Source organism: Stenella coeruleoalba, assembly GCF_951394435.1.
Source record: "Stenella coeruleoalba genome assembly, chromosome: 7".
In the NCBI taxonomy this organism is placed as follows: Eukaryota; Metazoa; Chordata; class Mammalia; order Artiodactyla; family Delphinidae; genus Stenella; species Stenella coeruleoalba.
In genome coordinates this window covers 11,072,614-11,099,920 of record NC_137153.1, presented here as the reverse complement: position 1 = coordinate 11,099,920, position 27,307 = coordinate 11,072,614, and the positions used below count along the sequence as shown (strand labels likewise).

The 27,307-nt window shown below is 39.9% G+C and overlaps 1 protein-coding gene across 1 annotated transcript; it reads left to right on the top strand.

Annotated features, from left to right (window-relative positions):
* The first annotated feature begins 384 nt into the window (after nucleotides 1–384).
* Nucleotides 385–27,307, top strand: LOC307189086 (kynurenine/alpha-aminoadipate aminotransferase, mitochondrial-like). Its single transcript, XM_079926824.1, has 13 exons — nucleotides 385–643; nucleotides 1,209–1,377; nucleotides 2,567–2,699; nucleotides 5,961–6,035; nucleotides 11,246–11,455; nucleotides 12,026–12,091; nucleotides 13,332–13,414; nucleotides 13,844–13,940; nucleotides 15,159–15,220; nucleotides 15,491–15,555; nucleotides 16,854–16,960; nucleotides 25,016–25,117; nucleotides 26,029–27,307. The coding sequence occupies exons 1-13, from the start codon at nucleotides 577–579 to the stop codon at nucleotides 26,068–26,070; spliced, it is 1,278 nt and encodes a 425-aa protein (XP_079782950.1). The 5' UTR covers nucleotides 385–576; the 3' UTR covers nucleotides 26,071–27,307.

Sequence of the window (27,307 nt, the reverse complement as noted above, 5' to 3'; positions counted from 1 at the left end):
GAGATTCCCTGATTTCATCCTGCCCACAGCCCTGTGAGCAAACTGATGCCCAGAAAGATTAAGTACCTTGTGCAAAACACCCAGTGGTAAATCATTAAATGCGGCCTCCCGCACTGCCTGCGCCAACAAAGAGAGCAGGCTGCAGGCGCGTGGTTAGGTCCCCAGCAGGACAGGCGGTCACGAGCTGGACGGGCTAAAGGCACACGAGGGCGGGGGTGGGATGGAGGGGCGTGTCAGGGGCGTGGCCGGAACCGAGGGGCGGGGCGGGCGGGGCTGGGATGGAGGGGCTCGGCACGGGGAGGTACCAAAGAGAGTGGGGCGGGAGGGGCACGCAAGCTAACTCGCCAGTGGACTTTGCCAGTCCTGCTACGCGCCAGGCCGGATCCTACCCAGGCTCTCGCGCGGCCACCAGCCGGGCCTTCGGCGGCCTCTCCTACCTCCGCGCGCCAGACCACACGCGGGGGACACCAGAGGTGGCCTTTCCAGGGCAGGGATTAGGGGGCAGGATTGACGCGGATCCTTGGTTTTCCCAGGCTTCAACCACATAAGGCGGGGCTTGCCGCTTGGAATCCGAGAATGAATTACACACGGTTCATCACGGCTGCGAGCGCGGCCAGAAAGCCTTCCGCCCTTCGAGTCATGGGTGAGTCCGGGCCCTGCTCTCCCACTGGAGGGGGCGGTCCCCGCAGAGCTGCTCCGGGCGGCCTGAGCCCAGCTCTGCGCAGACCTGGCACAGAAGGCGCGCTGGAACGGGCACGAGTGTGGGCCATCAGCAGTAGAGAGAGGGCAGGCCGCCGTGGACACGTCCTGCTTAGGCTCCAGAGGGCTCTTCCGGGCACAGGAGTCGGGGTTCGGCTCAGCGTGCGGGCGCGTGCGGAATGGGGAGGGCGGGTTCGCCGGAGAGAGAGGGGTGCGCGCGGAGCCGGGCACGGACGGGCCGAGTGGAAGCCCGTCTTCTCCTACTGTGACCCTTGGCTTGTCTGCCTGATCACTCCGCCTTCTTAGATGCACGTGTCTATTCCTTAGTTCCTCCACCGGTGAGATCGGCCCACAAAAAAGGCATCTTCTGTGTTTCTTTCGGACTAGCATTCTATCACTAGAAATCGTTACACTTTAAAGTTTTACTGACTTTAATGCAGCATGCTGAACCATCTCTGTTTAGGAAGGTCTTCACTGAAAGTGTTTCTTCTCCTCCTTATTTGTTGTAGCTGAGATATTGGGCAAGTCATCGAAATCTGTCCTCTCCCTGGCGACTGGAGCACCAAACCCTAACACGTTCCCTTTCAAGTCTGCGGTTATCACCATAGACAATGGAGAGACCATCCAATTTGATGAAGAGATGATGAAGAGAGCACTGCAGTATTCTCAGAGTGCTGGGTACTGATCAGTAGATAATGTAACCTTGTTGGTTCATTTTCATGAGCAATATTCTACAGCCCGCTGATAGAGTGACGTGTGCGTTTTTTAACTGGGTATTCAGCAGTGAGGAAGGTTTGGGGAAGAGTTTTAGAAGAAAAAATAATTGCAGCAATGATACTGAATGCCTAAGAGGCCAGGGACTGTTCTCAACCTTATACGACTAGGGGAGGGAGAGGTTTTAGGAAGGTGGTTCCATTTGATCTGAGACTGGGAAAAGAAAGAGAATATAGCTTGGTGAAGCAGCAGGGTAGGAGAAAGGAGGAAAAGGATGACCCAGCAAGCAGCCAGTTTAGGTCCTGGGGAAATTTTTTTTTTTTTTTTTTTTTTTGTGGTACGCGGGCCTCTCACTGCTGTGACCTCTCCCGCCGCGGAGCACAGGCTCCGGACGCGCAGGCTCAGCAGCCGTGGCTCACAGGCCCAGCCGCTCCGCGGCACGTGGGATCTTCCCGGACCGGGGCACGAACCCGTGTCCCCTGCATCGGCAGGCGGACTCTCAACCACTGCGCCACCAGGGAAGCCCCTGGGGAAATTTTTTAATGATTATGTTCCCTTTCTAAACAGGCAGCTATGTAAGCATGTTGCCCTCAGTTCAGATGTATTTAATTTCATAAAGGCAAACTGGAACACGTATTCTAAGGCTTTCCTTAGCTGGTCTTCCAGTGATAAAGGGTAACTTGCAGAGTGTCTATGAATTATACTTTATTAAAGCCTGTTTGCTCTGTGATTGAAGAATAATGCATGTTGGGTGCATAAAAATTGTATTGTATATAATGTATACCTAGGCTTTTCTTTCCATGATGCAAAGAACTTACTGAACCTGCACTTCTAGGTATCCTACAGAAATCTCCCTAAGGGAAACAAAAACTGAATTACGCAGTGAGAGCTCTAATGTAAAAGAAGAAGTACAGGCTTTGGAATGAGAAAGCTGTAGATTCAAATCTCAGCTCTTTTAATCACCAACTGATTAACTTATGTGGATTTCTTAATCTCTAAGTCTGTTGCCTTGTCTTTAAAGTAAAGATATTAATACTGGCAAAAAGCATTTGAGGACCTTTACAGTGCCCGCTATAAAGCCACCATCTAGTCCCTGTCTACTGTTATCATGACTTTCACTACTGTCAATTTCTAAATGCATTTTATGCTTTAGCCTCCCAGAGCTGTTATCCTGGCTAAAACAGTTACAAGTAAAATTGCATAATCCTCCCACCATCCATTATCCACCCAGCCAAGGACAAATGGACGTGTGTGTCACCTGTGGCAGCCAAGAAGGTCTCTGTAAGGTAAGACTGGAAGGAAAGGCACCCGTGGGAAGCATCCAATACTACGTTCACCCATACAGCCATCTCTCCCTTAGCCACAGAGCATCATGTTCTGTGGCCTACAAAGTCTTCCTTGTCTTCACCTAGAATCATAAATGGAACGTAAAGACATTCACCAACCTGGTTTCTCTCTTTCTTTTTTTCACATCTTTATTGGAGTATAATTGCTTTACAATGTTGTGTTAGTTTCTGCTGTACAATAGTCAAGCAGCCATATGTATACATATATCCCCATATCCCCTCCCTCTTAAGCCTCCCTCCCACCCTCCCTATCCCACCCCTCTAGGTGGTCACAAAGCACCGAGCTGATCTCCCCGTGCTATGCAGCAGCTTCCTACTAGCTATTTATTTTACATTTGGTAGTGTGTATATGTCCATAACACTTTCTCACCTCATCCCAGCTTCCCCTTCCCCACTCTGGGTCTTCAAGTCTGTTCTCTACATCTGCATCTTTATTCCTACCCTGCCACTAGGTTCATCAGTACCGGTTTTTTTAGATTCCATATACATGCATTAGCATACGGTATTTATTTTTCTCTTTCTGACTTACTTCACTCTATATGACAGACTCTAGGTCCACCCACCTCACTACAAATAACTCAATTTTGTTCCTCTTTATGGCTGAGTAATATTCCACTGTATATATGTGCCACATCTTCTTCATCCATTCCTTTGTCGATGGACATTTAGGTTGCTTCCATATTCTGGCTACTGTAAACAGCGCTGCAGTGAACATTGTGGTACATGTTCCTTTTTGAATTACAGTTTTCTCAGGATATATTCCCAGTAGTGGGATTGCTGGGTCGTATGGTAGTTCTATTTTTAGTTTTTTAAGGAACCTCCATACTGTTCTCCATAGTGACTGTATCAATTTACATTCCCACCAACAGTGCAAGAGGGTTCCCTTTTCTCCACACCCTCTCTGACGTTTACTGTTTCTAGATTTTTTGATGATGGCAAGAGGGTTCCCTTTTCTCCACACCCTCTTTGACGTTTACTGTTTCTAGATTTTTTGATGATGGCCATTCTGAATGGTGTGAGGTGATAACTCATTGTGGTTTTGATTTGCATTTCTCTAATGATTAGTGACGTTGAGCATCTCTTCATGTGCTTCTTGGCCATCTGTATGTGTTCTTTGGAAACATGTCTATTTAGGTCTTCTGCCCATTTTTGGATTGTTTTTTTTTTGATATTGAGCTGCTTGTATATTTTGGAGATTAATCCTTTGTCATTTGCTTCATTTGCAACCTGATTTCTCTTAAACAGAGATCCCATCATCATTGACCCGGAGCTCTGAGTCATTAGGACAAGATTCCCGTTCAGGGAGAACTCAACCCCTACCTGCAGCTTAGTGAGCGCTGCTTACTTTCATCTGACTCAGAGATTCAGGCTAAATTTCAGTTTTGCTTGTGGCTATAACATTTCAGTGTATGACTTTTAAATCCTTTCAGGGTGTATCCTGATACTCCTGAGATGAAACGTCATTCCTTTGTGTGTCTGCTGGTGTCGTCTGTGCCGGCTGCCCCTTGTACCCTGACTCCCTCTTGGCTGTGCTTCTCCACGTCTACGTATATGTCTGTGTCTGTGGCTGACTTCTCCTCTGGGTTACTTTCTCTCTCTCTCTCTCTCCCTCTCTCTCTCTCTGCCTCTCTCCTGGGTTCCAGGAACTCCACAGAGGTAACCACCACTGGGGGGTCTCCAGATAAAGAGACTGCATATATGGTTCTCAGTTTCATCTGTTTGTTTCTTTTCTTTTTCATGAATAATTAGTCCTGGATAAGGAAGCTCTACATTCAGTCCTCACATCTAGATGAAAGTATGACTCTTGCTTATCTCAAACCAGAGTAGCTTTCTTGCTCTTCTTTCTTACGTAAATGTGAATGTTATAATCCGCTTAGTTTTAATGAATTTCAATTAAATTATTTTTACAGAATAAGGTATTAAAGTAAGACTTTATAATTTTCCTCCCCCTTCTTGGACTGAATTAGGAAAAATAAAAGGATTAGCTGCAGTTTGATTTTTTTTCTTGAAGAGAAACATTTGTGATGCTCCAGACTAGTAGGACAAAAAAGTTCTTTTCAGTGAAATTCTTTTCTTAGGAAGGGACATTATGTGCATTTTTTTTTCCAGAAAGATGCACAAGAAAGTTTCTTCTTTGTCTGTTGCAACATCAGTCATATCAAGGAGGAAGAGAGCATAGATGGCCAAATGCATCAGTAACTCACTGGCTTATAGCCATGCTTGTTCCAGAGGCCTCCTGGGAATCCAGTTTACTATTTCTCTCACTTTGTTCTCCAGGATGGATATTATTTTGGGTGTCCGTGTCTCAGATAATAAACAGCCCTCCCTCCTCATTTAGGATATATGACTTTCTCATGTCCCAATGTATGTGATGAGGTTTTCATCTGATCCATGGATAATAATACACAAGCCACCCAGTGATTTGTTTGGTCCTATGAGGTCCTGTAAATCCTGAATCAATTAGAAACTTGTCAGAGGATGACACTGTCATAAAATGCAAAAAGCTCATAAGGAAAAGTAAATGGAATATCCTAGACCAAATCAGGAAACAAAAGTCCAATCTTCTGTCCCAATGTATAATGGCCATGCTGTTTATCAAGAGCTCTAGGTTGTTAAAATAATAGGGAGGAGAGGCTTGACCTGGGGATTGTGAAACATCACAGGGCAGGAAAGAATGATTCTGTGACTCGTATAAGATTAATCAGAATGGTGGACTAGTATCTCCGTGAGGGTAAAAACCATGCCTTTAGGCTCATCATTTATCTCCATCCTTTACACAGGCCTGGCTTATAGCAAATATTTTTAAATTTTTCAGAAAAGGAATAAAAGGAATAAATAAATTTTAGGAGCCAAACCAGTTATGTGTATATATATATATATTTTTTAAACCCAGAACGTAGGTTTGCAAACTGTGGCTTGAGAGCCAAGCCAGCCCTTGTCTGATTCTGTAAATAGAGTTTTATTGGAACTCAGCCACACCATCGGCTGACGTATTGTCTACAGCTTTCTCACCATAGAGGCAGAGATGAGTAGTTGCAATGGAGACACCAGGGCTCACATCCCATCTGGCAAGTTACAGAAAACTTGCCAACTCCTTCTCTAGAATCCTAGTGAGCCCAAACTTAAAAAAAAAAAGGGGGGGGGGTGTTTTCTAAGACTGGAAACCAGACTAACGAAGCTAACCTATGCTTCTTTTGTTAGGTATTTGAGATGATCGTTAATCCTGGAGATAATATCCTCGTAAATGAACCTATTTATTCAGGAACAATTCATGCTGTGAGTACACATGTCTACAAAAGGCAACTCTCTTTTCTTCTAACAAATAAGAAACCACTGCACCTTGAAAATTCTCTGCCCACTGAAACATAAAATAGCATTTCTTCTTAAACAGGAGAATCATTAATATATGCAAAATATGTGAAATGTACCCTCTGCTTTATACATTTCTCCTTACAAGGTCTAAATGCAGAGGTGCTAAAACTGGGTTGTGCAAAATCATGTCCAGATTTGTTAATATTCCACCTGAAATGTGACTTAATTTACAAAGACATGTTTTCACTACCACCTATATGACCACATGCGTAAGGATGGCCATATGTCAGTGTAGGATAACTGTACAGTAACATGGTACGATCAGGACTTTCCTCTCCAGTGTTAATTAACGGGACTCTAATATCCAGAATGAGGAGTCGCATCACCTGCTCTGCTGTGCCCTGGTCAGAACACACCACTGTCGGGGGCACAATACTTTTGGGTCGATGTGAATACAGACTGGAGCACAGTCGGAGAAAAGCGACCAGAGTGAACAAAGAAATGGAAATAATACCATAGGTTGAATTGTTTTAGGAACTATGCTCTTTTCTGCAGAGAGACAAGACTCCACGGGGGCATGAGAATTGTCCTCAAGTACATTAAAGCTAGCCACGTGACAGAGGAGTTAGATTTGTCTGTGCGTGTCCTCAGGTTCATAGAACTTGAACCAAAGGGTGGAAACTACAAGGAAACAGTTTCAACTCAATGTAACGACTGTCTAACCATCAGCCTTACCAGCTCTCTGAGGAGTAAAGCACTGGCCATCACTGCAGGGGCTCAGAGTAACTCTCAATGGCCACCTGACATAAATGCTAGCAAAGTAATTCTAGCTTAGAGTAGGGGATTTAATGAGATGACCGCTATGCTCTACTGAATCTAACTTCATGGATTATCTTTTTTTTAATTTAATATTATCTTTGTGAAAAATGAATATATATAGAAAGCAATTAGCTAGTCTTGATGAAAGCCATATTCCCTCAACACTCCCAAGTAGGGGTAAAAATATATTATAAACATTGCTTTTCTAATGAACAATCTGAAAAGGAAATTAAGAAAATTCCATTTGTAATAGCATCCAATAGAATAAAATATCTGGGAATACATCTAACAAAATGGGTGAAAGACTTCCTCATTAAAAACTAAAAAACATTGCTGGAAGAAATTAAAGGAAATGCCAATAAACCGAAAGGCATCACCTTCTCCTGGGTTGGAAGACTTAATACTGTTCAGGTGTCAATACTACCACAGCAATTTACAGATTCCATGCAATCCCTACCAAAAGTCCAATAGCCTTTTTTACAGAAATATAAAAGCCAATCCTCAAATTCATTTGGGATTGGAAAGGGTCCAAATACGCAAACCAATCTTGAAAAACTGCAAAGTTAGAAGATTCTCAGTTCCCAATTTCAAAACCAACTGCCTTAATCTGCAGTAATCAAAACCGGCTGGTACTGGCATTAAGGACAGATACATATCCCAATTGGATAGAATTGAGAGTTCAGAAATAAACCATACAGCTGTGACCAACTGATTTTGACAAGGGTACCAAAACCATTCAACAGGAAAAAAAAAAAGTCTCTTCAACAAATTTCGCTGGGATAACTGTATTTCCACGTGCAAAAGAAAGAAATTGGACCCTCACCTCATGCCATATAAAGATGTAACTCAAAATGGATCAAACATTTAAATTAAGAGCTAAAACTATAAACTCTTAGAAGAAAACATAAGGCAAATCTTCTAGACCTTGGATTTGGCACTATTCTTAGATATAACAACAAAAATAGAAGCAACAACAAAAATATAGATAAACTGGACTTCATCAAAAATTAAACTCTTTTGAGCGTCAAAGGACATTATGAAGAAAGTGAAAAAACAGCCTACAGAGTGGGAGAAAATACATGCAAATCATATATATATGGTAACAGTTCAATATCCAGAGTATATAAAGACCTCCTACAATTAAAATACAAAGAAATTAATTTAAAAATAGACAAGGGGACTTCCCTGGTGGCGCAGTGGTTGAGAGTCCGCCTGCCGATGCAGGGGACGCGGGTTTGTGCCCTGGTCCGGGAAGATCCCACATGCCGCGGAGCGGCTGGGCCCGTGAGCCATGGCCGCCCGTGAGCCTGCGCGTCCGGAGCCTGTGCTCCACAACGGGAGAGGCCACAACAGTGAGAGGCCCGCGTACCGCAAAAAATAATAATAATAATAAAAATAGACAAAGGACTTGAATAGACATTTCTGCAAAAAAGATATATAAATGGCCAGTAAGTATATGAAAACATGCTCAACATCACTAGTCATTAGAGAAATGAAAGTCAAACCATAGTGAGATACTACTTCACACCTACTAGGATTACTATTATTTTTTTAATGGAATATAGCAAGTAATGGTGAATATGTAGAGAAATTGGAACCGCAGTACATTGCTGGTGGAAATGTAAAATGGTGCAGCCCCTGTGGAAAACAGTTTATCAGTGCCTCAAAAAATTAAACATAGAATTACTGTGGACACACAAATTCCACTCCTAGTATGTACCCAAAAAGATTTGAAAACTGGGGCTCAAACAGAAACATAAACGTTCATAGCAGCATTATTCACAATAGCCAAAACATGGAGCAGCCCAAGTGTACATCAATGCATGAATAAAATGTGGTCCATTCACACAATGGAATATTATTCAGCCAGAAGAAGGAAGGAAGTTCTGACACCTGCTACAACATGGATAAACCTTGAAAGCACTATGCCAAGTGAAAGAAGCCAGACACAAAAGGACACGTATTGTATGATTCCACTTGTACAAAATATCTGAAATAGGCAAACTCATAAAGAAGGAAAGTTGCTTAGTGGTTACCAGGGGCTGAGGGAGGGGGAAGTGGGGAGTTATTGCTTAATGGCACAGGGGGTCTGTTTGGAGTGATGAAAAGATTCTGGAAATTAGTGATGATGGATGCACACATTGTGAACGTAATTAATGCCAGAGTCTCACACTTTAAAATGGCAAATTTTTGTTATTTTGCCGTAATTTAAAAAACTAAAATAATTACCTTTTCTTAGTGACTGGATACTAATTGTTAATTATTTTCCTAAACTCCTAAGTCATAAGATTACACAATGCCTATAAATAGGCATTTTGTCTATGTAAACAGCACACATACACACACGTTTTCACACACCCAAACAGAGACCAATGCCAGGCTGTGAGGGAATATGCCGACGGTTCATGTGTGTTTATCTCATGGTCCAATATTGACTTCTTTTATTGCATGTTTATGTGATTTCTAAGTCTAAGACCTTTTAAATTTACCATAAGTGGGGTCTGGATTATTCTCAGTGCATAATTCTACATTTGACTGCTAAGAAAAGTGTTTGCTTATCCTTTGAAAATATTTTTTCTGAGAACTTCACTCAGTTACTGCTATTTTTTTTTTAATTTTTATTGAAATATATTGTACTTGATTTACAATGTTGTGTTCATTTCAGATGTACACCAAAGTGATTCAGTTATACATATAAATGTATAACTTTCCGATTCTTTTCCATTATAGGTTATTACAAGATACTGAGTATAGTTCCCTGTGCTATACAGTAGGTTCTTGTTGGTTACCTATTTTATATATAGTACTGTGTATATGTTAATCCCTAACGCCTAATTTATCCCTCCACTCCTCTTTCCCTTTGTAGCCAGAAGTTTGTTTTCTATGTCTGTGTGTGTCTATTTGTTTTGTAAATAGGTTCATTTGTATCATTTTATTAGATTCCATATATAGGCAATATTATATGATATTTGTATTTCTCCATTTGACTTACTTCACTTACTATGATAATCTCTAGATCCATCCATGTTGCGGAAAATGGCATTATTTCAATCTTTTTATGGCTAATATTCTGTTGTGTATATGTGTGTGTGTGTGTGTATATATATATATATGTATACACATACATACATATACATACATACATATCTTTATCCATTCATCTGTCAATGGACACTTAGGTTGCTTCCATGTCTTGGCTATTGTAAATGCTGCTGCAATGAACATTGGGGTGCATGTGTCTTTTAGAAGTATGGCTTTCTCCAGATATATGACCAGGAAGGGGACTGCTGGATCATAAGGTGAACCTCCATACTGTTCTCCATAGCGGCTGCACCAATTTACATTCCCACCAACAGTGTAGGAGAGTTCCCTTTCCTCCACACCCTCTCCAGCATTTATTATTCGTAGACTTTTTGATGATGGCCATTCTGACCGGTGTGAGGTGGCACATCATTGCAGTTTTCATTTGCATTTCTCTAATAATTAGTAACATTCAGCATCTTTTCATGTGCCTGTTGGCCATCGCATGTCTTCTTTGGAGAAATGTCTATTTAGATCTTCTGCCCAATTTTGGACTGGGTTGTTTGGGTTTTTTTTGATATTGAGCTGTATGAGCTGTCTGTATATTTCCTTGTCGGTTCCATTGTTTGCAAATAGCTTCTCCATTCTGTAGGTTGTCTTTCCATTCGTTGATGATTTCCTTTGCTTGTTACTTATTAAGTTCCGATTTTTTTCTTTATGTTTGTCCACAGACATAAAACATAAAAACACAAACCTTTCATAAAACAATGTCTATAAACAAGGCCACTATCTGTGACTTAAGCCTTTGCAATCGGTACAGTATACTATCCACATGCCTTGGTGAGCCACTGCCCTGACGCTCCTTGGTGCCCCAGCACCACCCTGGCTCCCCTGGTCCCTCTCCTAAGACCAACCTGAACACCCCATAGTACAGAGCCAATGCCAGCATGGTAGGGGGCCTCCAGGACCCCATTCCAGCCTGCTCTGTATCTGATGTGCCCATGCTACACCACCTGTCCAATATTTTGAGTATCACCTCTGCTTATAACTATTTTATGTATTAGAACCATAGATGCTTTATAAGATTAATTTACTTTGTCAAAAAACATTCCTTAATAAACACCTATTTTATGAACCAGTTCTAACCATAATTATAAAGATAACACACTGTGGGCGTAGAGCTGGGTGCAGGTTTGTGTTTAAGGGTATAAATGGTAACAGCTTTGTGTTTAAGGGTATAAATGATAACATTCTCCTTAGTGTAAGAACCAGTGACGCTGATATTTTGTATGAAGTCTGAGTCTCTGGCTTTCTTTTCTCTTTGTACTGGACAGCTGCAACCCCTGGGCTGCAACATGATTAATGTTTCCAGTGACGAGCACGGGATTATTCCAGACTCCCTCAGAGAAATACTCTCCAAATGGAAACCAGAAGATTCAAAGAACCCCGAGAAAAACACCCCCAAATTTCTTTATACTGTCCCAAATGGCAACAACCCTGCTGGGAACTCATTAACAACTAACCGCAAGAAGGAAATCTATGAGGTATTTTCAAAGAATGTGCTATGTGGCTGTGTTCTTGTTTTGTTCTGACCCTTTAGAAGAGTGCTCTGCAAGTTCCTTCTCATTACCCCTTGCTCTCAAGGAAGATGATTTTTAATAAAAGGAAGTCATCTATGCCAGGGTCGCCATGAATTTAAATTCAAGAAACTATTACACTCTTGTTGACTATGAGATTTTTTCTTTCCCTTTAATTGATATTTTCATTGAAGGAAATGTTACTCTTGGTGTGATGTTAAACTCTATGAGACTATTTAATAATTGGCCCCAAGTTTGATTTTCATTATTTTATGTTTGTATTTTCAACCTGTCCCTTCCCTTTCCTACTTCTTGTCATTTCAGGTTACAAAGACATTCCTTTAAAATAGGAGGCAGGCTCCTTTTGTAAAGTCTCCTCTAGGTAGCTGAACATGATGCCTAAGATTTTCACTATAAACACTGTTCTAAAATCACATATAAAGCTACACAGAAACAAGTACAAAGAACTATGATTCCAAGTGATTTTCATCTTCGAGCGCTCTGAAGAAATAAATATGCTCCTTTAACCTTTTTTAGCTCGCAAGAAAATACGACTTCCTCATCATAGAAGACGATCCTTACTATTTTATGCAGTTCAACAAGGTAAGTGCAGTGTCAACTCAGCCCACAATCAGTAGACAAGTGGCTGTAAGTTACTCTGCTGATGTGAGTTTAGCCGGGCTGCCGAGCATTTTCATCTCTGGTATTACTTCTCTTTCCAGAAATTCCTTTCCTTTAGAATAGCGGCTGGCTCTCTGTGCCAGGCACGTGGAGGGTCGAGTGAGTCAAGGGTGAGGGTCGTCTGGACTCCAAATCCAGGTCGTGGCTCCTTAGACATCGTGCCAGGGTTACGGAGTGGGTGTCTCCTTGGATGTCAACCTCAGTCTCTCGGGGGTGGCTGACGGGCGGAGGACTTGGGAGGCGTGACCAGGCGGAAGGAGAAGGACGGCCGCGCTCGGTCATGAGGCGGTGGTGGGCAGAGGAGGGGCGTGCCTAGCATCATGCTGCCCGCTCGCCATCCCTGTCACTTAGGGTCGGGGACTTTCCTGCAGAATCATGGGCTTTCAGATCCTTTCCCACTATATATGTACACCACTGTCCACGAGCACGGTTTCCCAGGAGACAGCAGTAGTGGTACAGACTCCCAATGGCCAACTCCGCAAAATCCAACACTGTATTTGCTCTCAGGGCTGCACAGAACAAACACACGCACTCAGTCCCCACTCTATATCTACGGAGAAGAAACAGAACTCTTGGCTTTTTATCTAGTTTGCCTGAATACCATGTCTGCCTGCCGCCCACCTTCAACACGACCATGGCCCCCTTTCTTGTTGGCATTTACGTTTGAAGTAAATATGGAAGTTTCAGCATTGCAGACCGACTACTCTGCTCGTCTTCCCTTGCACCTTTGTTGTGTTTCTAGTTGGTCTAAGGCTCAGCATCTCTTCCTAAACAGCCCTGAATGCTGACGGCCCTCTTCGCTTTGGTCTTTTCCAAACTAGTTTTTCTTGAATCCTTCCTCGAAATCTGTTCATCCTGGATCTCAAGCCTTGGGACGAGGAGGTCCTGTGTGAGGTTCCTCTAAACTCACGGGAGTGGCAGCGTGAGCAAGTGCGAGGACGTGTGTGTGTGTTGGGCAGAAAAGCCGTGAAGATCGGCAGATACGAATAGAAGAACGTGCATCTCTGGTTCTTACTCCATTTCAAAGGGCTGAGATGAAGACAAGGAAAAGGATGTTTGTCCTACTGTTCTCCAAATCCATTCCTCCCCAGTCTCTGCACAAAGTAGGGATACGGGCTCTAACAGACTTCCCAAACCAACAGTATTTTTCTTCCATTTCAAGCCCCGGGCACCGACTTTTCTCTCCATGGACGTTGATGGGCGTGTCATCCGAGCTGACTCTTTTTCCAAAGTCCTGTCCTCTGGGTAAGGCCCTGGCTGTGCCTGCAGGCTGCATCTAAAGGTGACAGAGGCTGCACCTCAGCAAACAGTTCTCATTTAAGATACCTGTATTCCCGTTTGATTTTATCTATTAATACCAGGCTTTTCTCCCAATCTGTCCCCAGTGGTCAAAGATAGTTGGCCATTAAATTTACAGCTGTAGGGGGACTGGTCAGGTTTTTGGTTACATATATGAAAGAGCACATTTAGAAATACCTGGTCAGATATGCATTCTATTTTAACTGTACAATTTAATTTAAATGTGTATTTTAAATAAGAAGTTGTTTTATTAGACTGTGTTAACTGTCTAGGTCCATTTGTCCCCAGGTCACAACTTTCTTCCCCATGAAATCACTAACAAGGTATTAATTGTTAATGCAGGGTTGGGACTGTGCCTTTTCTCTCTTTGTGCAGGTTGCGAATAGGGTTTATAACTGGTCCAAAGCCCTTGATCGAGAGAATTGTTTTACACACAGAAGTTTCAACAATGCACACCAGCACTTTCACTCAGGTAGGAAATTTTTGAATCAGATCATAAAATAAAACAGATGTTGGCAAATATGACTGAGTGAACATGGCAGAGAGAGAAATCACTGATTGCATCTCTAGATCTGCATGGACTGAATTAGGAGACCACGCACAGCAGATGTTTGCTCTAAATAGCAAAAGAGATTGGAATGGACCTGGTGCTGTTTCACAGTGTAGACCAAACTCCTTGAGGGTCAGAGATCTTCTTATTCAGCTGTGTCCTGGCATCTAGCCCAGGAATCCCATAAACACTGCGTTGGACTCAACAGGGCGGAAGAGGTTTGGTGAAGTAATGCACTGTTAGTTTCGTTGTCCTGGAATCTGAGAGCAAGGGTTCAAACCCGTGTGGTGGCCCGATGTCTGCCTTCACTGCCCATGTGCTAAGCTCCCTACAGACACCAGCTGGAATGTATTTTAACTAAAATACAGTAAAATTATTTTTGGAGAATGTATAAATTTCTTTACAAGCTTTGAGAAATTATTGGACCCATCCCTAAGGCAATCTTGAGAATCAGACCTTAAGGACAGAACTGCTACCTAAGAACGCAAAAGGGGTAGTTTATGTAGAACGGATATTTCTTTGACATTATACATTCCACGAAGTGCAGATATCCCATGTTTTATCAAGTTGGGGGCTTTTTCTGTATTATCTGTTATCAACCAAATTTCACTATCCATTTAGAACATTTAGGACTTTCATTCTGGATACAAAAATCTCTAAATATATTGTATAACTTCATATATAGACTGTATGTGTTTTATATTTAGAGAGGCCATCTAGGGCGGCAGTTATTGGGTGGATCTGGGGCTGGACAGTCTGACCTAAGTCCAGGCTCTGTGATGAGCAGATGACTGCAGGAAAGTTAATTTCACCTTGTGCCTCATTCTCTTTATCAGTAGAGTGGAAATCATGACCTGCCTAATAAGGGTATTACAGAGATCAACTTAGCTGGAATATATTCATATGGTACAGCAGCTTCCAGCACATAGCAAGGACCATATAAATATTTGTCATTTTTACTATTATTGTTGTCATTGTTATTAATCAACGTTGTTATAAGTCGCTGACCCTATAAGGCTTCGTGCAGGTTGTTGCATCTTCTTAGGGTCGTTTGCACATAATCAAGAGTGATTTGCTGTTATGTTTGGCAAAAAAACACATTTTAGAGGATGAACCTTATAACTGTCTCATCCCTTTTAGCTGCTGGTATCACAGCTTCTACACCAATGGGGAGAAGAGGGCTTCCTGGCTCATGTAGAGAGGTACTGTATTTTAGGTTCCATACTTTATACAGAAATGGACTTTGCTCTATTAATTTTCACTTTTGAATTATTCCAAAATAATGGAAAGCCCACAATGGTAAAACTGTTTACCATCAGACAGGTCAAATAAATACGCTCTATTTCCTCATCAAGGATTCAACATTTTCATCAAGATAGAAAATAGATATTCTTACAGACTGGACTTCAGAGCCTTTTAATTTCTGCAATCAATGTACTAAACACATCCTTTGCATTTTATTGTTCTTCTAGGGTTACTGATTTCTATAGGAAGCAGAGGGATGCTTTATTGGCAGCTGCAGACAAGTGGCTAAGTGGTGAGTGGAACTTACATCCTGTCCTGGGATGAACAGTAGCCCTTATATGAGTGAGTGATACACACCACAGAGTATTGTTAATAACCCTGGGGAAGGAAACAGGGTCCAGGAGTATTCTTGTCAAGAAAATGTTACCCTATGAATGATCTCAGAAGTAAGAGCACAAACCCTGGCACGATTCTACGTGTTTCTACTATAACTGACTGCTGCAAAGTAACTGTGGTTTGAAGAAAAACAACCAATTAGTCTAACAATCAACCAGCAATAACCTACTTAAAGTTAAATAATACCTGTACTCAAAAGGTTTTCAAAATTTTGCTCCAAATAGAAGAGGAATTGTGAAATCAACAACATACTCCTTTACTGACTCTATAAAGACAAAACAGTACAATCTAAGGCAGGTTTCTCATTACAGACAATTTGCCTTTTAATCATTAACCTCATTTATCTAATATTTTCTATTGCTAATTTGATTTCAGAATGGTTTAGATTTAATTTTCTATTAAGGAAGAAAGTAAAATGAATTGCATGGCTTTAATTACACCACTAAAAATGCCCTTGGCAAGAATAACAGTAAATACAAAGTATTCACTTCTTATTTCCCTCATATCTTTTTCCCTACATAGTCCTGGTAAAAACACAATTACTATCTTTTTGATAAGAGTACTATTCTACCACTTCCTATAGTGAAGTTGAAAAAAAGGCTTTAATCAACATCAAGGTTTTTTTTTTAAAGGTAATAATCAAAATCAAAATAATTATTCTTCCTTCTTGGTTTCTCTATCCTTATGTTCAATGAAGCATAAAGCCTACCAATGACCAGAATTTCTTGATTTTATGTACTCCTTTCATAATTAACTACATTCTGATAAAAACTTCAATTCATTAGACTTATGAACAATTACATAAATGATAGGATTTATTGAAACACTAGAAGCCTCTAGAAAGAGTTGAGGAATCCGCTCCTAAAACTGAAAGAGCCATGTTCGGCTTAGGGGCAATTCTAAGGAAGGGAGGTGGGCATGGCACTGGATTTCCCGCACTGCCCTGAGACCCACTAAAATCATAAGTAAACACACGAGTCTCCTCTCTCCCTTTCAAACCCTCACCTTACTTTTTAAAATAAAACTCAGAGCATCAATTTTCGGAACTCATAAAACTGTATTTTTAAAAATGCTATCACTGAAGGAACTTTTTTGGAAACACTAGTTTATAGTTACTGGAATTTGTCATTTCAGCGATATAGTTGACATCATCAAAAATGGTCTCGGGAAATATTTCTTCTCTTTTGTTTGTAGGTTTGGCAGAATGGCAAGTTCCTACTGCTGGAATGTTTTTATGGGTTAAAATTAAGGGCCTTCATGATGTAAGAAAACTGATTGAAGAGAAAGCCTTTAAGAAAGAGGTAAAACAGGAAGAAAAGCTACATTTTTTCTTTAAAGTAATATCTTAATAAAATGGCAAGCGATATCTATCGTTGCCCACCAACCCAAGGCATAACGTTTGCCTATCAGATACATTAACTCCTTACTAAGAACATAATAGATTTTGGGTTACGGAATTAGTCTCCTGGTCTAAACCAGGGGAAATACAGTCATTCAGCTCAGCTACTGATTAGCTTAGTGGCTAAGAGCACAGTCTCTGGAGCCACGTCCTTGGGTGTGAATCCCAGCTCCAGCCCTGCCCTTATATGTGGCGTTGGGTACAATGCAGATAATAAGAACCTCTCCCTCTTAGGGTTGCTATGATGATGAAAGCAATAAATATGGATAAAGTACTTAGACCAATACCTGGCACATAGTAAATGCTTGATGAGTATTAGCCAGTAATATTTTTTATTATTTTTAAAAAATTTTTATTGGAGTATAGTTGATTTACAATGTTTTGTTAGTTTCAGGTGTACAGCAAAGAGATTCAGTTATACATATATAGGTATCCACTCTTTTTTAGATTCTTTTCCCATATAGGCCATTACAGAGTATGGAGTAGAGTTCCCTGTGCTATACAGTAGGGCCTTATTAGTTATCTGTTTTATATATAGTAGTTGTATATGTCAATCCCAAACTCCCAATTTAACCCTCCTCCCCTTACCCACTGGTAACCATAAGCCATTAGTATTAAAATAAAAGGATTTTTTTCCTGATTAGGAAAGTAAAGCATACTCATGGTAACATGATTCTTCATTAAAGCATATTGAAAATTTTTTAAATAGCCCATAATTTTACCACCCAGATTTTATGACCATTTGTGAAATATTTTCTTGAACAGCTTGTATATATCTAGTAGTTTGTCTATGAAATTGTTTTTTTATGAAAGTATAATGCTTTACAATATTACATTAGTTTCAGGTGTACAACATAGTGATTCAATATTTTTAACAATTAGACTCCACTTAAAGTTATTATAAAAAATTGGTTATATTCCCTGTGCTGTACAATATATCATTGGATCTTCTTTATTTTATACATAATAGTTTATAGCTCTTAATCCTCTACCCCTGTCGTGCCCTTCCCCCTTCCCTCTTCCCACTGGTAAGCACCAGTTTGTCTCTATTATGTGTGTCTCTTTCTTTTTGTTTATTCATTTTATTTTTTTAGATTCTGCATATAAGTGCATATTTGTCTTTCTCTGACTTATTTCACTAAGCATAATACCCTCCAAGTCCATCCATGTTGTCACAAATGGCATTATTTCATTCATTTTATAACTTTGTGTATCACATCACTATATATATATATATATATATATATATCACATATTCTTTATCCATTCATCTGTTGATGGGCACTTAGGTTGTTTCCATATCTTGGCAATTATAAATAATGCTGAAATGAACACTGGGGTGCATGTATTTTTTTTTTTTTTTTTTTGTGGTACGCGGCCTCTCACTGTTGTGGCCTCTCCCGTTGCGGAGCACAGGCTCCGGACGCGCAGGCTCAGCAGCCGTGGCTCACGGGCCTAGCTGCTCCACGGCATGTGGGATCTTCCCGGACCGGGGCATGAACCCATGTCCCCTGCATCGGCAGGTGGACTCTCAACCACTGCGCCACCAGGGAAGCCCCAAGCATGTATCTTTTTTAATTAGTGTTTTCATTTTCTTTGGACATATACCCACAAGTGGATTGCTGGGTCATATGGTAGTTCTATTTTTCGTTTTTTGAGGAACCTCCATCCTATGTTCCATAATGCTTCACCAATTTACATTCCCACCAACAGTTTACAAGTGTTCCCTTTTCTCTGCATCCTCGCCAGCATTTGTTATTTGTTGTCCATTTGCTGGTTGCTGTTTTAATAAGTGTGACGTGATATCTCCTTGTGGTTTTGATTTGCACTGATGATTAATGGTTAATGATTGGCATTAACCTGATGATTAACGATGTAGAGCATCTTTTCATGTGCTTTTTAGCCATCTGTATGTCTTCTCTGGAAAAACGTACATTCAGGTTTGTGCCCATTTTTTAATCGGGTGGTTTGTTTGTTTGATATGGCTGTGCAATTATTTTACAGGATTAAAATTACACAGAAAAGTTTATATCCTGTTTTTTTCACTTAAAAGTAGCCCTCAAGGATTTCTAATTTTTTCTCCTTTTATACTTCAATCATGTCTACTTAGATTTCATTCAGAGGCACTAATTAAGCTGAGACGTCTAAATATGCTTCTGTGTCGCTTTCCAATTTACAAAATCAATCAACCGTTCGCCATTAATTAATTCCTTTATCATGTTCGTCACTCTTTTGTAAACACCAAGATCTGTTTCTAGTATCACTTTTGTCTTGAGGCAGTGAGTACAAAGAACAGATCGTGTTGTTGTTGGCAAACTCCTGTGCTAGAGCACAAGAGACAGTCTAGAGGTCAAAGCTGAGAACTGGCTGCCTGGACCGGCGAGCCAATCCATTCCCCTGGGAAAGTCACTCATTCCCTGTAATCATCATACTTGACCGCAGGACTCATGCTTTATTAATTGTTTTAATGTTAATAACAGCACATAGAAAGCGCTTAATAAATACTTAAATGACTTAACTCATATAAGTGCATTTTAGTACAATAAATCAATTTTATTACATTTTCTTTGCTTTGTTATCACTGCCATTATTATTCACAATATTTGATAAGTGGCTATTTGTTTGTATCCCTGAGCTAGGAGATAAGGATACAGGCTTCATATTTTATTATAGTTTTTTCAGTTCCTTTTATTTATTCCATATACCCTGTTGCATGGACCTTCAACTTTTCTAAATAATCTCTATCTTTAACACAACTCTCTTAACCCAGATTTTGGTCACCTTGCAAGATTCTTACCACTCCCTCCTTCTCCACAGAAACTTGCTTCTGGCACATCCCTAAATTGTTCTCCAATATTGGTAGAAATGACAGTTTTCATTTCACTGTTAATCAGGAAAAAAAAAAAAACCTCATCTTCGGCCTTGAAATTTTCTCCCCAGAATGCCCCCAAATCATTTCATTCCCAGCTCACCTAACTTCAACAACCAGGGGCCAGATTTGCACCATGAAAAAACAAACAGTTTCTTAAAGTTCTGAATGTCATGATTTTACTAGACAACAATCTCAAAGACTTAACCCAGTCACAACCCAGTTCTGACTCACGCACAGTTTTCAAAGATGTGGTCTACAGGCTCCTCTGCTCCTGCCGTGAGTCAGAGACCCAGGTTCCTACCACCTTCTTGCTCTGAGTTTTTCAACACACGGATCCATGATGACCGCAGCATTGAGGGCATGGTGGGTCACACAGGGAGACGTTCAGGGCCAGGCCGAGAAGTAGCACCACAACTTCCCCTCTCCTGGCTGGGATTCAATCACGCAGCCACAGGCATCTAGAAAGAGGCTGTGGACAGTGTGTTTTCATGCACAGGAAGCAGAAGACACATGCTCTGGGGCAGCGAGCTGTTGGCCACAGAAGTCACCAAGAAGAGCAGGTGTCCCACCGTTTTGACACCATTACCTATCATTTTTATTCCTTCACTCTATGTATTAAGTGTTTCCACCTCTATGAGTGACCAATTTTCTTTGCACCTCGGGGACACTATACTCTGTATCTTCTCCCTGACAGACTCTTACCCTACTTTTTGCTTGGCCTATGCCTACTTATCTTTCAACTCCAGGCTGAAAGGTCACCCCCAAATTTGATAACTCTAAAAGGGTATTTAACACTGATTGATTTGCAGATGTTGAAATATCCTTGCATCCCTGGGATAAATCCCACTTGATCATGGTGTATGATCTTTTTGATGTGTTATTGGATTCGGTTTGCTAGTATTTTGTTAAGGATCTTTGCATCTATGTTCATTAGTTATATTGGCCTGTAATTTTCTTTTCTTGTGACGTCTTTGTCTGATTTTGGTGTAGGGTGATAGTGGCCTCATAGAATGAGTTAGGAAGTGTCCCTTTCTCTGCAATTTTTTGGAATAGTTTCAGAAGGATAGGTGTTAACTCTTCTCTAAATGTTTGATAGAATTTACCTGTGAAGCCATCTGGTCCTGGACTTTTGCTTGTTGGGAGTTTTTAACTCACTGGTTCAATTTCAGTGCTGGTAACTGCTCTGTTCATATTTTCTCTTTCTTCCTGCTTCAGGTTTGGAAGGTTGTACCTTTCCCAGAATTTGGCCATTTCTTCTAGGTTGTCCATTTTATTAGTATATACTTGCTTGTAGTAGTCCCTTATGGTCCTTTATATTTCTGTGGTGTTGGTTGTAACTTCTTCTTTTCATTTCTGATTTTACTGAGTTAGGCCATCTCCCTTTTTTTCTTTCTTTTTTTTCTTTCTTTTTTTTTTTTTATGGTACGTGGGCCTCTCACTGTTGTGGCCTCTCCCGCTGCGGAGCACAGGCTCCAGACGCACAGGCTCAGAGACCATGGCTCACGGGCCCAGCCGCTCCGCGGCATGTGGGATCTTCCCGGACCGGAGCATGAACCCGTGTCCCCTGCAACGGCAGGCAGACTCTCAATCACTGCGCCACCAGGGAAGCCCTCCCTTTTTTTCTTGATGAGTCTGCCTCAAGGTTTATCAATTTTGTTTATCTTTCCGAAGAACCAGCTTTTAGTTTCATTGATCTTTTCTACTGTCTTCTTAGTCTCTATTTAATTTATTTCTGCTCTGATCTTTATGATTTCTTTCCTTCTACTAACTATGGGTTTGGTTTGTTCTTCTTTCTCTAGTTGCTTTAGGTGTAAGGTTAGGTTGTTCATTTGGGATTTTTGTTGTTTCCTGAGGTATGATTGTATTGATATAAACTTCCCTCTTGGAACTGCTTTTGCTGCATCCCACAGATTTAGATACTTGTGTTTTCATTTTCATTTATCTCTAGGTATTTTTGATTTTCTCTTTAATTTCTTCAGTGATCCATTGGTTGTTTAGTAGCATATTGTTTAGCCTCCACATGTTTGTGTGTTTTGAGTTTTTTTCAATATCCACAAATCAATCCATGTGATATACCACATTAACAAATTGAAGAATAAAAACCATATGATCATTTCAATAGAGGCAAGAAAACCTTCTGATAAAATGCAACATTCATTTATGATAAAAACTCTCCAGAAAGTGGGTATAGAGGAAACACACCTTAACATAATAAAGGCTGTATATGAAAAACCCACAGCTAACATCATACTCAATGGTGAAAATCTGAAAGGATTTCTTCTAAGGTGAGGAACAAGACAAGGATGCCCCACTCTCCACTTTTATTCAACAAAGTTTTGGAAGACCTAGACACAGCAATCAGAGAAGAAAAAGAAATAGAAGGAATCCAAAGTGGAAAAGAAGAAATAAAACTGTCACTGTTTGCAGATGAGATGATGCTATACATAGAAAAATCCTAAAGATACTACCAGAAAACTACTAGAGCTCATCAATGAATTTGGTAAAGTTGCATGATACAAAATAAATACACAGAAATTTGTTGCATTTCTATACACTAACAACAAAAGAGCAGAAAGAGAAATTAAGGGGAAAAAATCCCATTTACCATCACATCTACAAGAATAAAATACCTAGGAATAAACCTACCTAAAAAGGCAAAAGACCTGTAATTGGAAACCTATAAAATGCTGATGACTGGGCTTCCCTGGTGACGCAGTGGTTGAGAGTCCGCCTGCCGTTGCAGGGGACACGGGTTTGTGCCCTGGTCCGGGAAGATCCCACATGCCGCGGAGCGGCTGGGCCTGTGAGCCATGGCCGCTGAGCCTGCGCGTCCGGAGCCTGTTGCTCCACAACGGGAGAGGCCACAATAGTAAGAGGCCCGCTTACCGCAAAAGAAAAAAAAAAAAAAATAGCTGATGAAAGAAATTGAAGACAACACAAACTGATGGAAAGATACACCATGTTCTTGGATTGGAAGAATCAATTTTGTCAAAATGACTTTACTATCCAAGGCCAATTACAGGTTCAGTGCAATCCCTATCAAATTACCAAGGTCATTTTTTACAGAACTAGAGCAAATAATTTTAAAATTTGTATGGAAACACAAAAGTCCCCTAACAGCCAAAGCAGTCTTGAGAAAGAAGTATGGAGCTGGACGAGTCACATTCCCCGACTTCAGACTATACTACAAAGCTGCAGTAATCAAAACAGTATGGTACTGGAACAAAAACAGAAATATAGACCACTGGAACAGGAGAGAAAGCCCAGAAATAAACCCATGCACCTATGGCAAATTAATCTACAACAAAGGAAGCAAGAAAATACAGTGGAGAAAAGACAGTCTCTTCAGTAAGTGTTGCTGGGAGAACTGGACAGGTACATGTAAAAGAATGAAATTAGAAAATTCTCTAACACCATAAACAAAAATAAATTGAAAATGGCTTGCAGACCTAAATGTAAGACTGGATAATACAAAACTACAGCAAAACAGGAAGAACACTCTTTGACATAAATCAAAGCAATATCTTTTTCATTCTGTCTCCTAGATTAATGGAAATAAAAACAAAAATAAATAAATGGGACCTACTTAAAAGCTTTTGCACAGCAAAGGAAAGCATAAAAAAACAAAAAGGCAACCTACAGAATGGGAACAAATATTTGCAAATGATGCGATTGACAAGAGATTAATTTCCAAAGTATACAAACAGCTCATACAGCGCAATATCAAAAAAAAAAAAAAACCAATCCAAAATTGGGCAGAAGACCTAAAAAGACATTTCTCCAAAGAATACATACATATGGCCAACAGGCACATGAAAAGATGCTCAATATCACTAATTATTAGAGAAATGCAAATCGAAACTACAATGAAGTATCACTTCATACCGGTCAGAATGCCCATCGTCAAAATGTCTACAAATAATAAAGGATGAAGAGGGTGTGGAGAAAACATGACCCTCCTACACTGTTGGTGGGAATATACAATAGTGCAGCCACTATGGAGAAAAGTATTGAGGTTCATAAGGAACCTAAAAGTAGAGTTACCATATGATCCAGTTATCCCACTCCTAGGAATATATATGGAGAAAAGTATAATTCAAAGAGATACATGCACCCCAATGTTCATTGCAGCACTATTTACAATAGCCAGGACATGGAAGCAACTTAAATGTCCATCAACAGAGGAACAGATAAAGAAGATGTGGTACATATATACAATGGAATATTACTCAGCCAGAATTACTCAGAATGAAATAATGCCATTTGCAGCAACATGGATCAACCTAGAGATGATCATACTAAGTAAGTCAGACAGAGAAAGACAGATATCATATGATATCACTTACGTGAAATCTAAAAATATGATACAAATGAATTTATTTACAAAATTGAAATAGACCCACAAACATAGAAAGCAAACTTATGGTTACCAAACGGGAAAGTGGGGAAGGGATAAATTAGGAGTTTGGGATTAACATACATACACTATTATGTATAAAATAGATAACCAACAAGGACCTACTATATAGCACAGGGAACTATACTCAGTATTTTATAATAAACTATAAGGGAAAAGAATATGAAAAAGAATATAGATCGATAGATATACATATACATATACACATATGTATAACTGAATCACTATGCTGTATACCTGAAACTAACACAACATAGTAAATCAGCTATAGTTTAACTTTAAAAAATGAAATATTTTTTAAAATGATATTTCATTGGATTTATTTTACTTTTCTAGTTATGTTAAACATTTATTCGTGTTTATTACCATTTGTATTTCTTGAATAAGCTGTCCTTGTCCATTTTAAAGTTTTTCCTCTGTTTCTGTGCGTTCTTTATAATATATGGAGAAGAAGTAGAATTGCTGTATTTATTGTAAACACTGGTTTCTATGCTTTTAGTTTTATTGTACAACATGCAGTAATTTTATATAAACTGATTTTTCTCTTGTGATTTCTTTCATTGCTTTTTAAGTTTAAAAGTCATCCTCCACTCTTAGATTAGATTCACCTATATTTTCTTTTAGTTTTCTTTAATGGTACATCACCTGTTTTCCATAAACTCTCTTAGATATTCATGCTTCCTGGATATCATTTCTACCTTGATAGTTCAGCTCCTTGCCCCTACTTCAGAGCATCCTTCTCTTTAGCTTCTCCAGAGCAGATGGACATGGTGAGTACAATATTCTCTTTAGAGTAAAAGTAGATATCCATTTATTTTTTGTGTTCATTCTGTGAGTTACAACATTATTTGATATCTTCTTGGGTTTCTGCAAAATGGGTATTAGTTGGAAAGTCACAAACTACCATTCAGAGAAGTTGCCAGGCTTCTATAGACAAATGATGCGACCAAGTTGGAGTTGAATAGATTTCAGACCTGCTCAACAGTGTTGGCAGGTTATCAACACGTTGCAAAGAGAACCTCTTTCGCTCCTTCATGGAATTAACATGAGCCATAGTACAAATTCATGAAGCCATCCATCTCTATCTCTGGTGGAAGGGTCAAATAGAATAATATGAATGATTGGAGTTCAGTAATTGCTTAATCACAAAGTCCAGCTTTAACCAGGATTACAGGAAACCAAGAAGCAAGTTCCTAAGAACTGTGTGTCGGGAACCCACAGAAGAGCCATAAACTGAAGAGTCCAGGAAGTGTAAGAAGAGTGTATACTTATCCCTGGAGATGGGTTGTCTCCGGCTGTGTTCTTGATTGACTTGCTTTCTCATGTCACTAAATATGCTTTTCATAAGTTATATATGCATAGAGCTGGACAACTGAAACTATACAGAAGGCATGTGCAGGTGAGAGAGTATATGAAAAAAATAATTCAAGTTCTGAGAGAAAATGATGATCTTGAGGGAATAAGGATTTGAAAAATTTCCTGGGCCTCTGATGTGCTTCCGTCTATGTACATTAGTGGACACGATGGCAACTGACCCAGATAAAACTGAGGTTAATCCTGACTTTTCACTGTCTGATCTCAACCTAAGATGGATACTCTTTGTTTAAATTTCTCAAGTTATGACAGACTTTTCCTAAACAGCATCCTAATTTTATTAATTCTTCTCTCTGTTCGCTTTTAGGCCTTCCAGGGATTAGCCCAACTTATAAAGGAATCTTTATGAAGAAATCGAACTCTTCATAGCACTCCGTTTTCAGATAAATTATTTCTATGTTTTAGCAGGAAGAAATGATTGTTGGTGTCAGACTTACAGATTGGGTTTCACCAAATACGTCATATCTGTAGTAATTTAACTAGACAACTTTTAAAGTGCCCTTGAATGCATCAGATGGCCAAAATATATTTATAATCCACATATACATGCTGATAAATTTTCAACCCCCCAAAAGTATTTTTATCCTGGATTTTATGTAAAGATTTTTGTAGTTGCTTTATCATTTCCCATAAATTTTCTTTGAAAATAACATTTTTACAGTAAATTATTTGTAAGCAAACAATCATGTTCAAAATGGTATATAATGTGAACTTTTCCTATTTTGAAGAAAATGTAATGAGAGCTTTTTGCAAAAATTGTTAGAATTTGACCGTTATACATAATTTTTAGTAAGAGTGTCACAGACATTATGTTATGGCACAGAAATCTATTTAAAATAAAATTCTGAATCTAAACATACATAAAGGTCTGCCTATTAATTCTAAGTAAGGAGGAGAGATTAAGGACTGAGAAAAATGTACTACATTGTATTTTTATGAAACTACACAACTTTCAAAATTGCATTCTTATCAGTTACGTAATTTCACTCTACTAGACTCCTTTGAGGTACTTAGGATATACTTCTAATGATTTCCTTGCTCATCTTTAAGATCTTTATTTTCCCCATCTGATTATTAAATATATGCTCACTTAATTTTTTTCAAACAACCCAGTAAGTATAAGGAATAAAGTAAAAGCCACTGGGTGTCTCACCCCCAACATTCATATCCATCCTTATAGATGTTTTCTACGCATGTACATGTAATATGTACAAGAATGGGATCTCATTAGGACAGTATCGTAAACACCCTGTATACATTTTCTATCGCTGTAGAACAGTTTACCAGCAATCCAAGACCCAGTCCTTGTAAAGTTATGTGGTCCTCTGAGGAATTAGGAAGTTTACCTCTTTATCATTCCCACCATCCTTGTGTATATAAACATCTCCATCATGGTTATTATTTTCCCAGCATCTGAATGCCATGTTATATCTCTGGCAGCTAAAGTTCTTGAACAAAAGCCTTACCTTAAAGCTCAAACCCAATTGGCTGGCTCCAAGCCTGGATCCCCTTTCTAGGACAAGCGGTGGTGGTTCTTTGGGAGACTGGAGACACGCAGGCAGCAGAGGACAGCTGAGATGGGGGAG

Coding starts and splice junctions, on each gene's coding strand:
- LOC307189086 (XM_079926824.1), top strand. CDS start 577: ATGAATTACACACGGTTCATCACGGCTGCGAGCGCGGCCAGAAAGCCT. Junction 12,092..13,331: donor ATTTTATGCAGTTCAACAAG/GTAAGTGCAGTG, acceptor TTCCATTTCAAG/CCCCGGGCACCGACTTTTCT. Junction 25,118..26,028: donor CTCCAGAGCAGATGGACATG/GTGAGTACAATA, acceptor GTTCGCTTTTAG/GCCTTCCAGGGATTAGCCCA.